The sequence below is a fragment of the Conger conger genome, chromosome 18 (assembly GCF_963514075.1).
Source record: "Conger conger chromosome 18, fConCon1.1, whole genome shotgun sequence".
In the NCBI taxonomy this organism is placed as follows: domain Eukaryota; kingdom Metazoa; phylum Chordata; class Actinopteri; order Anguilliformes; family Congridae; genus Conger; species Conger conger.
Window position 1 is genome coordinate 32,835,142 of NC_083777.1, and position 10,922 is coordinate 32,846,063.

At 46.8% G+C, this 10,922-nt stretch overlaps 1 protein-coding gene across 1 annotated transcript in view; it reads left to right on the forward strand.

The window, feature by feature from the left end:
• capn1a (calpain 1, (mu/I) large subunit a) overlaps nucleotides 1–10,858 on the forward strand; it is a 26,517-nt gene extending 15,659 nt beyond the window's left edge. Inside the window, exons 9-23 of the mRNA XM_061227748.1 lie at nucleotides 155–240; nucleotides 552–626; nucleotides 1,081–1,241; nucleotides 1,331–1,500; nucleotides 3,128–3,139; nucleotides 3,661–3,872; nucleotides 4,408–4,447; nucleotides 4,945–5,010; nucleotides 5,681–5,738; nucleotides 6,399–6,463; nucleotides 6,585–6,653; nucleotides 7,599–7,677; nucleotides 8,089–8,202; nucleotides 8,304–8,362; nucleotides 8,863–10,858. Of these exons, the coding sequence (XP_061083732.1) occupies nucleotides 155–240; nucleotides 552–626; nucleotides 1,081–1,241; nucleotides 1,331–1,500; nucleotides 3,128–3,139; nucleotides 3,661–3,872; nucleotides 4,408–4,447; nucleotides 4,945–5,010; nucleotides 5,681–5,738; nucleotides 6,399–6,463; nucleotides 6,585–6,653; nucleotides 7,599–7,677; nucleotides 8,089–8,202; nucleotides 8,304–8,362; nucleotides 8,863–8,889 (1,293 nt within the window). The 3' untranslated portion in view covers nucleotides 8,890–10,858. The remainder of the gene's footprint in view (nucleotides 1–154; nucleotides 241–551; nucleotides 627–1,080; nucleotides 1,242–1,330; nucleotides 1,501–3,127; nucleotides 3,140–3,660; nucleotides 3,873–4,407; nucleotides 4,448–4,944; nucleotides 5,011–5,680; nucleotides 5,739–6,398; nucleotides 6,464–6,584; nucleotides 6,654–7,598; nucleotides 7,678–8,088; nucleotides 8,203–8,303; nucleotides 8,363–8,862) is intronic.
• Nucleotides 10,859–10,922: the final 64 nt, after the last annotated feature.

Below are 10,922 nucleotides of genomic sequence, written 5' to 3' on the forward strand. Positions count from 1 at the left end.
GTGTGAGTGAGTGAGTGAGTGAGTGAGTGAGTGAGTGAGTGTGAGTGAGTGAGTGAGTGAGTGAGTGAGTGAGTGAGTGAGTGAGTGAGTGAGTGTGTGTGTGTGTGTGTGTGTGTGTGTGTGTGAGAGAGATTAACCCTGCTCTCTGTGACAGGTGGAGTTTCAGGGGCAGACAGAGAGGCTGATCCGCATCAGGAACCCGTGGGGCCAGGTGGAGTGGACCGGCGCCTGGAGCGATAAGTGAGATTCTGCAAGAGCACAATAATACCTGTCATTTCAATTCACTCCACTCCGGAAATAGCTTAGTGTAGAGCTTAGTGTAGAGTTTAGTGTGGAGCTTAGTGTAGAGTTTAGTGTTGAGATTAGTCTTGAGTTTAGTGTAGAGTTTAGTGTAGAGCTTAGTGTTGAGTTTAGTGTAGAGTTTAGTGTTGAGTTTAGTGTAGAGTTTAGTGTAGAGTTTAGTGTAGAGCTTAGTGTAGAACTTAGTGTAGAGTTTAGTGTAGAGTTTAGTGTAGAGTAACCCCAGCCCTCTGATTGCTGCCTCTCCACAGCTCCCCTGAGTGGGATGAGATTGACCCGGCCGACAGGGAGGACCTGCACTTACAGATGGAGGACGGGGAGTTTTGGTAAGTCTGTGTCCCGGGGTTTCTGCGATATACATCTTTAACGCAGAGTGAAAGGCAGCCGGGATTCAGTGGAGAGCACACACACACAGACGCATATGGTACTAATCAGGATACTGCAATATAGTCACAGGACTTACTTATTTATGCATTATGATATCAACACACATTCAAGAGACATACACATAAAAAGCTATCTTAAAGTTCAAAGATTTTTCAAAACTAAGTATGAGATGAAATCTTTTATTTATTCATTTTTTCTTCCCCACCTGAGTAAATATTACAAACACATTAACAGGTTAATATTAGTAATTGGAGTAATTATTCATTCCCAATGAAGGCACATCATGGGGAACTGCTGGTTGTAGTAAATTAAGCATCAGAGTATATTGGTGTTGTGAAAAATGATGTCGCTGTGGAGTGTGCCGGACTGAATTCCCACCCCCCATCCGCTCAGGATGTCCTTTCAGGAGTTCCTGAGGCAGTATTCCCGCCTGGAAATCTGCAACCTGACCGCAGACGCACTGAGCAACGACAGCCTGAGTTTCTGGAACACCACCAAGTACCACGGGATGTGGAGGAGAGGAAGCACAGCTGGAGGCTGCAGGAACCACCCCAGTGAGTAGGGTTAGGGGGGTTGGGTTAGGGTTGGGGGGGTTGGGTTAGGGTTGGGTTAGGGGCCTGACTGCACTCTCTCTGTTCCTCAGACACGTTCTGGATAAACCCGCAGTATAAGATCACGCTGCTGGAGGAGGATGATGACCCGGAGGATGAAGAGGTGGCCTGCAGCGCCCTGGTGGCTCTGATGCAGAAAGACCGGCGCAGATACCGCCGGCAGGGACAGGACATGCACACCATCGGATTCGCCGTGTACGAGGTGTGTGTGTGTGTGTGTGTGTGTGTGTGTGTGTGTGTGTACGAGGTGTGTGTGTGTGTGTGTGTGTGTGTGTGTGTACGAGGTGTGTGTGTGTGTGTGTGTGTGTACGTGTGTGTACGAGGTGTGTGTGTGTGTGTACGAGGTGTGTGTGTGTGTGTGTGTGTGAGTGTGTGTGAGTGTGTGTGTACGAGGTGTGTGTGTGTGTGTGTGTGTGTACGTGTGTGTACGAGGTGTGTGTGTGTGTGTGTGTGTGTGTGTGTACGAGGTGTGTGTGTGTGTGTGTGTGTGTGTGTGTGTACGTGTGTGTACGAGGTGTGTGTGTGTGTGTGTGTGTGTGTGTACGAGGTGTGTGTGTGTGTGTGTACGTGTGTGTACGAGGTGTGTGTGTGTGTGTGTGTGTACGAGGTGTGTGTGTGTGTGTGTGTGTACGTGTGTGTACGAGGTGTGTGTGTGTGTGTGTGTGTGTGTGTACGAGGTGTGTGTGTGTGTACGAGGTGTGTGTGTGTGTGAGTGTGTACGAGGTGTGTGTGTGTGTGTGTACGAGGTGTGTGTGTGTGTGTGTGTGTACGAGGTGTGTGTGTGTGTGTGTGTACGAGGTGTGTGTGTGTGTGTGTACGAGGTGTGTGTGTGTGTGTGTGTGTGAGTGTACGAGGTGTGTGTGTGTGTGTGTACGAGGTGTGTGTGTGTGTGTACGAGGTGTGTGTGTGTGTGTGTACGAGGTGTGTGTGTGTGTGTGTGTGTGTGTGTACGTGTGTGTACGAGGTGTGTGTGTGTGTGTGTGTGTGTGTGTGTACGAGGTGTGTGTGTGTATGTGTGTGTACGAGGTGTGTGTGTGTGTGTGTGTGTACGAGGTGTGTATGTGTGTGTGTACGAGGTGTGTGTGTGTGTGTGTGTGTGTGTACGTGTGTGTACGAGGTGTGTGTGTGTGTGTGTATGTGTGTGTGTACGAGGTGTGTGTGTGTGTGTGTGTGTGTGTACGAGGTGTGTGTGTGTGTACGAGGAATTGTGTGTGTGTGTGTGTGTGTACGAGGTGTGTGTGTGTGTGTGTGTGTGTGTACGAGGTGTGTGTGTGTGTGCGAGGAATTGTGTGTGTGTGTGTGTGTGTGTGTGTGTACGAGGTGTGTGTGTGTGTGTGTACGAGGTGTGTGTGTGTGTGAGTGTGTGTGAGTGTGTGTGAGGTGTGTGTGAGTGTGTGTGCGTGCATGTGTGAGTGTGTGTGAGGTGTGTGTGAGTGTGTGTGTGTGAGTGTGTCTGTGTGCGTGAGTGTGTGTGTGTGTGTGAGTGTGTGTGTGTGTGCGTGTGTGTGTGTGAGTGAGTGTGTGTGTGAGTGAGTGTGTGTGTCTGCGTGTGTGTGTGTGTGTGAGTGAGTGTGTGTGTGTGTGTGTGTGTGAGTGAGTGAGTGTGTGTGTGTGTGTGTGTGCGTGTGTGTGTGTGTGTGAGTGAGTGAGTGTGTGTGTGTGTGAGTGAGTGTGTGTGTGTGCGTGTGTGTATGTGAGTGAGTGTGTGTGTGAGTGTCAGTGGGTGAGTGAGTCAGTGAAGGACATGCACACTGAGTTAAGCGAGGTGAACCCAGAATAAACCTGTTCTGAAATTAACTTTAGTCTTTTCTTGTTTTGTTTTTGTACAGATTCCAGACGAGGTAGGAATCCTGCCGTCTGGCTACAAGAGAAGCCAAGCTCACCAAATATAGTGTCCAGCATTGAATATAGAATGCATTAAATTATGCTCAATGTTATGGGCTGGTTTCACAGGTGCAGATTGGTCCTGGACTAGACTTAATCTGTCTGAAACCAGCCCATTATCTTCTTTCAGTCCATTCACTGTAATCCTGGCTTTACAGACAGACCAGGTCACCTGACACATCCAGGAGGGGGGTGATAGGACCCAGCTGCAGCACACATGTTTAAGCTCCGCCTCCCTGCCCTCTCAGGCCCCGCCCCCTGGCCTCAGGCCCCGCCTCCCTGTCCTCTCAGGCCCCGCCTCCCTGCCCTCTCAGGCCCCGCCTCCCTGTCCTCTCAGGCCCCGCCTCCCTGCCCTCTCAGGCCCCGCCTCCCTGCCCTCTCAGGCCCCGCCCCCTGCCTCTCAGGCCCAGCCCCCTGCCCTCTCATGTACTTAGGCTCCGCGTCCCTCAGCACTCAGGCTCCGCCTCCCCCTCCACAGTACAGGGGCTGCCAGAACGTGCACCTGAAGAAGGACTTCTTCCTGACCCACTCGTCGTGCGCACGCTCCGAGACCTTCATCAACCTGCGCGAGGTGAGCGCCAGAGTCCGCCTGCCCCCGGGGGAGTACCTGGTGGTGCCCTCCACCTTCGAGCCCAGCAAGGAGGCCGACTTCGTGCTCCGGGTCTTCACCGAGAAGCAGGCCGAGACGGAGTGAGTGTGCCGTCAGCCTTCCTCAGTCACACCCAATTCTCCTTTTCACAGTGAGGGGCGAACCTGCCCCAGGGCCTGGTAATGAACTCAGCCACAGCTGACTGCAGCCAGCAGGTCCACAGGGTGTGGCACCGAGAGCTATAGTGCTACACTTCTGCTGAAATTATATTAATTCACCCTGCATTGAAAGGCAGGTTTTTTGGAATGTTTTTTCAACATTCTAAGTCAGTGTTCTGGAATTACCAGTACTGATGGCTACATCAGCATTAGAGTGTTCAGTTAAGAACATTCTCATCATATTTGTGTTCTTAACCTTAAGGGGTTAAATGTTAATGACATCAAGATCCCACCCAAATATCCACCCCCTGACATAGGGATAATGTGTAAAATAACAATGGCAAATGAATACTGTATTCATGAAGTATTGTGTGCACACATTAAGTATTTATGTGCAGGAAAACTTGCACTGTTAAACATGAGCCACGAAGAATGACAAATAAGCATGATTTTGAGAGTGTCCTCTTCTTTTCAACAGAGAGTTGGATGATGAAATTTCAGCTGACCTGGAAGACGTGGTGAGTTATCATGTGGTGTACTGTCACTTTTGATAGTGGTGTCATGTTATGGCTCTTAGGTAGGGGGCAGCGTGTTAAAGGACACCATCGATGCATGAGCTCGGGCTAAGTTATGCTTCTTCGATAAAGTCTCTGCTGACAGAACTTTGTCTTGCAACGTTTTGCATTTATAGTGTACAGACAGTGCACTACAGCAACCGGCCTCTCCTCAAACCCGTCCATTTTGCCAGCTAGCCATGTAAACAAAATGTCTTCCTTCATAAAAACAAGTCAGCAAATAGTAAACTAGTCTCCTCGCCATGGCAACCTTTTGCCTCCGCTTCAGACTGTGTGACATCTGCAGATGCAGGATAACCACTCAGCGTTGGCTTCAGTGGAATATGTCGCCCAACACGCACTGGTGGTCATTATTCTCTGCATGGCTGTTTAGCTGGTTAGCCGACTGAACACTTAGAGGTGCAGTGTGCAGTGTGACGTGGCCACTCTCTCTTTCATAGGAGGACATTTCTGAAGACGACATCGACGACTCTTTCAAGTCAATGTTTGCCCAGCTCGCTGGGGAGGTGAGTGTGTGTGGTGTGTGGTGTGTGTGTGCGTGAGTGTGTGCGTGTGTGTGTGCGTGTGTGCATGTGTGTGAGTGTGTGCGTGTGTGCGTGTGTGCGTGTGTGAGTGTGTGTGGTGTGTGTGTGCGTGAGTGTGTGCGTGAGTGTGTGCGTGTGTGTGAGTGTGTGTGTGTGTGTGTGTGTGTGAGAGTGTGTGTGTGTGTGAGTGCGTGTGTGTGAGTGCGTGTGTGTGAGTGCGTGTGTGTGAGTGCGTGTGTGTGTGTGTGTGTGTGTGTGTGTGAGTCGGGGTCTGAAATATTTTCACCCTGAAAGCCTGTGGAAAAGGAAAAATGTGTGGAGAAAAATGTTCAGCATCATTTTACTTTTGTCAAAGTTACAGCATGCTAATAGTGCTCACAGGGCCCCTAACCATATGTAGAGTACATGTCACACAAATTACACAACTCTGCACTCACAATACTCACACAGACTACACAACTCTGCACTCACAATACTCACACAGACTACACAACTCTGCACTCACAATACTCACACAGACTACACAACTCTGCACTCACAATACTCACACAGACTACACAACTCTGCACTCACAATACTCACACAGACTACACAACTCTGCACTCACAATACTCCTGACTCACACAGACTGCACATCTCATTTCCCCCACAGGATATGGAGATCTCGGTCCACGAGCTCAGAACCATCCTGAACAGGGTGGTGTCCAGACGTGAGTGTTCCTGCCACGCCCGTGTCCTTCACCAAAAACAGACGTTTGTTTGGCTCTTTCGTGGCTCTTAGTTCACTCGTATGTCTGTTTTCATGTTGCACTTAATGTCCTATAACTGTCAACGGTGTCCATTACATTTTTATCTATTTATTTAGTGTAATATACATATAGTGAGCACTTTATTAGGAATTTCTTATACTTATTTTCTAAAGACTTCAACTGCTGTAGCCAATCCACTTACAGTTATGATGCGTTGTGTGTCCAGAGATGCTCTTCTGCATACCACTGTTGTGATGTGTGGTTATTTGCGTTACTCTCACCTTCCTATCACTTAAATCTAATTCTGCTATTTAATCAGTCTAAAAGGAGCCGTACAATAAAACACCCAACATTTTGGCCCTGAAAAAGGGTTTGACGCTGAAAGGGTTTGACTGAAACATGTGGCTTGGATTGCCTCCATTTTCTTACTCATAGTTTTTTGAATTTGCACCCAGCACATTTAGTTTGGTAATCTGCTGTTTAAAGTCATTCATCTGCAGAGGACCACCTCCCCTTGTCCTGATCTAACCCTAACCGTACTGGAGGGCAGTGGCAGGAACATGTTCCTGCTGGAATGTCCCAGAATATGAGTTAGTTGAGCTCAGCTGTGTGTAATTTCAGACAAGGACTTGAAAACAGACGGCTTTAGCTTGGAGGCCTGCAGAACCATGGTTAACCTCATGGATGTATCCTTTACAGCTGCAGGTCAGAACTGCAGTCTAAGATCCCTTCTTGCATGTGCACTTACACCTCTGTATAAAGTATTTTAATATTCTTCTGCAACATTCCTTGACCCACTGAACACAGAAAGATGGCAGCGCCCGTCTTGGCCTGGTGGAGTTTCAGATTCTGTGGAATAAGATCAGGAAGTGGCTGGTGAGGGAGTCACAGCCCTGTTTACACCTGAAAGCATTTCCGTTTGTTTCCATGAATTTCATTAGCTGTCTTAAATGAACCATGGTCAAGAATAAGAAAACAATTATGAATTTACTACAGTGAAATAAAGTCCTGGATTCAGTTAATATCTGTGCTCAACTTTTTAATTTAATTTAAAAATAATAGAAAAGAATTTGCAGATGAACATTCCTTGATGGACCTGCCTAATGATATGCAGAACAGAACTGACAAGGTTGAAGGTGATTGGTTTATTGTTGGTTTATTAAGTCACACAGTCACATTCCTACCCTTTCAGTTTGCTTTAGCGAGGTATCATGATCGCACAGTTGCAGAATTGAATAGTCCTTCCGCAGTATTAGATGTGTCTGAGTAGCTCTGGTTGGGGTTGGGGTTGGGTTAGGATTATGGTTAGGGTTAGATAACCTGGGTTAGGGTTAGGTTAGGGTTAGGTAGCCTGGGTTGGGGTTGGGGTTGGGGTTAGGGTTAGGGTTGGTGTTGGGGTTTGGGTTAGGTAAGTAAGAAATCTTTATTTCTCAAGTTGTCCTATATTAGGTCCTCTTGGGAAATAAAAGTGCACTGGCCATTCAGAGTACTGAAGCCTTTAAGTAGGAATAATTTGGTCCCTCTTGTGTTGGTGTTCTATGTGCGTTTTTCAGTCCTCTTGGAAATAGAGTGCTAAGTTTAAGAATCCAGTGTTTCTCTAACCTGTGTATCTCCTCCTGTGTCCAGTTATTATTTGTTTGAAAGCCCAATATTTCCAGTGCCTCAAGTCCATGGTGAAGGAAATGAGCCACCAGGTGTGTGTCTGTTAGGTTAGGGTTAGGGTTAGGTAACCTGGGTACCTGAGGATAATCAACATGGTGAAGCCACTGCAGGTGTGTCTCCATGGTAACCTTGGTAACAGTTGCTGTCTCTCCTGCGCAGGGAGTCTTCAGACAGTTCGACCTGGACAAGTCGGGGGCCATGAGCTCCTACGAGATGCGTCTGGCGGTGGAGGCTGCAGGTATCCCATCATCCTCTCCCCGAGCTCAGCTTCGACCAATAGCACTGCAAGGAACCGTGCCTGGGTCAAACTCTTTACTCCGGTTACCCTTTACACCCCACTACGGCTACTGCCATGTACAGAAGTCCAGTATTCCACAGCAATGTGGAAATACGCATATAATGATAATTATACTTCATCTATAATTAAGTGAAAGTGCAATATTTTGTTTAGGCATAATGTAGACTTAAGTATCTGTGTTGTTTCATTTACATTTTCAGCTGTGAAGTTGTTACATTTCACAAAACTGTTTACTCTTAAACTGTTTATGGAATGTAGATTTTTAGAAATGAGGAGGTTTGACACCAGTGTAAACGTGAAACTGAACTGCTCTTCTGAATACGCTTCACTAAAACAAACATGTCCTCCAAGGCTTCAAGCTCAACAACAAACTGAACCAGCTGCTGGTGGCCAGATATGCTGAAGACGAGGTCATTGACTTTGACAACTTCATCTGCTGCCTGGTCAAACTGGAAGCCATGTTCAGTATGTGCACTAAGGACATTCTGTGTCAATGGTGAAGCTGATCAGAAACTTCAGGTCCTTGGCCAATTTACTGACGTGCTGATATCTTTTTTCTGTTATAGGAACTTTCCAGCAGCTTGACAAAGAGGGACAGGGCGTGGCTGAAATGAACATCACAGAGGTGATTCAGCTCTGTTCAATTGTGTATCGTACAGTACAGCAGTGCCCCACTCTCTCTGTCCTTCTCTCTCTCTCTCTCTCTCTCTCTCTCAACTCTGCTGCTCAGTACAGTAGAGCAGAATCTCTGAATTGCATCTGTAAATATTTGGTTGAATACACATGTAAAAAGCCATTCTTCAGGGTGAGTTTGGTTAGCAGAATGAGAGGGCATAAATGGAAATGGAAATTGGCAAAGGATCAATTCCGCACAGATATTAGGAAGTATTTTTTCACACAGAGAGTGGTCACTGTGTGAAATAGCTGCCAGGACCTGTAGAGGAGGCAGAAGCACTGGGGGGTTTCACAGGGTGGCCATTATGTTATGTTATGTCAGCTGACCCTGCATGTGCGCTCTCTCTCTCTCTCTCTCTCTCCTCTCTCTCTCTTTCTCTCTCTCTCCTCTCTCCTCTCTCTTTCTCTCTCTCTCTCTCTCCACTCTCTTTCTCTCTCTCTGTTCCTCAGTGGTTGTATATAACCATGTGCGGCTGAGGAGACCACACCCCCTTCAGAGGAACCCCACGGGCCCCCCCAAAGTGCCTGCACCCCCCCTTCCTAATGACCTTGCCCAATTAGACAACCCCCCACCAACGGTCCTGACCTGTGACTGACTCGCCCACCTCCTGCCCTGTGTGCCCGGCAGCCCAGCGGGTCCTGGTAGCCCTTCATGGATTCCTCTGCAGGTGTCGGCTCTCATCTCTGCAAACACACAACATGTCCGCTGTACTTCTGCCCACTGTACCCCATCAGCGATATCCGCTCTGAAAATCATCTCCAGCTCCATTTCTGTCACCCGTAACTATGCAACCAGACACTTCAGTCGGATATTCCTGTGATATCATGCTCGGATACTAACATAGGTGACTTTTGAAAGTGCATCTCCCTGTGTGTGTACTTAAACGATAACACGGTGCTAGGAATCATTAGCATCTCTCATGTACATTTACTAGTAAGCCAGGAATATGCTTCCACTGTTCCCCAAAAGTAGTATTTTCTGTCTAAAATGAAATTGCCCAGGTTAGCTGTGCCAGATAGCTATGCTAATAGCTAGCAAGGCAACAGCGCCTTGGCATTCAGCCCATAAAATAATCTATATTATATATCTATAATTATATTCAGTGGGAGCAATAATTATTTGATCCCTTGCTGATTTTGTAGGTTTGCCCACTTACAAAGAATGGAACTGTGTAGAATTTTAATCATAGGTACATTTTAACATTGAGAGACAGAATATCACAAAATATCCACAATAACAACATCATATACATTTTATAAATTTAATATCATATTTTCACATTAAATAAGTATTTGATCCATAGAACAATAGGACTTAATACTTGGTGGAGAAACCTTTGTTGACAAGCACAGAGGTCAGACGTTTGTTGTAGTTTTCACCAGGTTTGCACAGATCTTGGGAGGGATTTTGGTCTGGACACTGGCTAGGCCACTCCAGGACCTTAATATGCTTCTTTTTCAGCCACTCCTTTGTTGCCTTGGCCGTATGTTTTGGGTCATTGTCATGTTGGAAGACCCATCCACGACCCATTTTCAGTGCTCTCACTGAAGGAAGGAGGTTGTCTCCCCATTCATCCTCCCCTCGATACGGTGAAGTCAGCCCCTGAGCTGAGAAACACCCCCAAAGCATAAGGTTTCCACCTCCATGCTTCACAGTGGGGATGGTGTTCTTGGGGTTGTACTCAGCATTTCTCTTCCTTCAAACACGGCGAGTCGAGTTGATGCCAAATAGCTCTATTTTGGTCTCATCTGACCACATGACCTTCTCCTCTGGATCATCCAGGTGTTCTTTGGCAAACTTCAGACGGGCCTGTACATGTGCCTTCTTCAGCAGAGGAACCTTGCGCGCGCAGCAGGATTTGAATCCTTCACGGTGTAGTGTGTTACTGATGGTTCTCTTCGTGACTGTGGTCCCAACTGCCTTCAGGTCATTAACAAGCTCCTCCTATGTAGTACTGGGCTGATCCCTGACCTTTTTCATGATTATTGATATCTCATAAGGCAAGATCTTGTGTGGAGCCCCAGACCGAGGGAGATTGGCGGTGACTTTGTGTTTCCTAATAATTCGAATAATTGCCCCAACAGTTGTTAACTCCTCACCAAGCTCCTTGCTTATTTTCTTGTAGCCCATCCCAGCCTTGTGCAGGTCTACAATTTTGTCCCTGATGTCCTTAGACAGCTCCTTTGTCTTGGTCATGGTGGAAACGTTGGAATCTGATTGATTGTGTGGACAGGTGTCTTTTATACAGCTACATAACGATGTAACGAGTTGACAGGTGTTTTGGGCAATGAGTTGAGATTAGGAGTGCTTCTTAATGGAAAACGAACTGGTCTGTGGGAGCCAGAATTATTGCTGATTGGTAGGGGATCAAATACTTATTTCATGCAAAAATACGATAATAAATTTATAAAATTTATATGATGTTGTTATTGTGGATTATTTTGTGTTATTTTGTTATTTTATTCTGTCTCTCAATGTTAAAATGTACCTATGATTACAATTCTACACA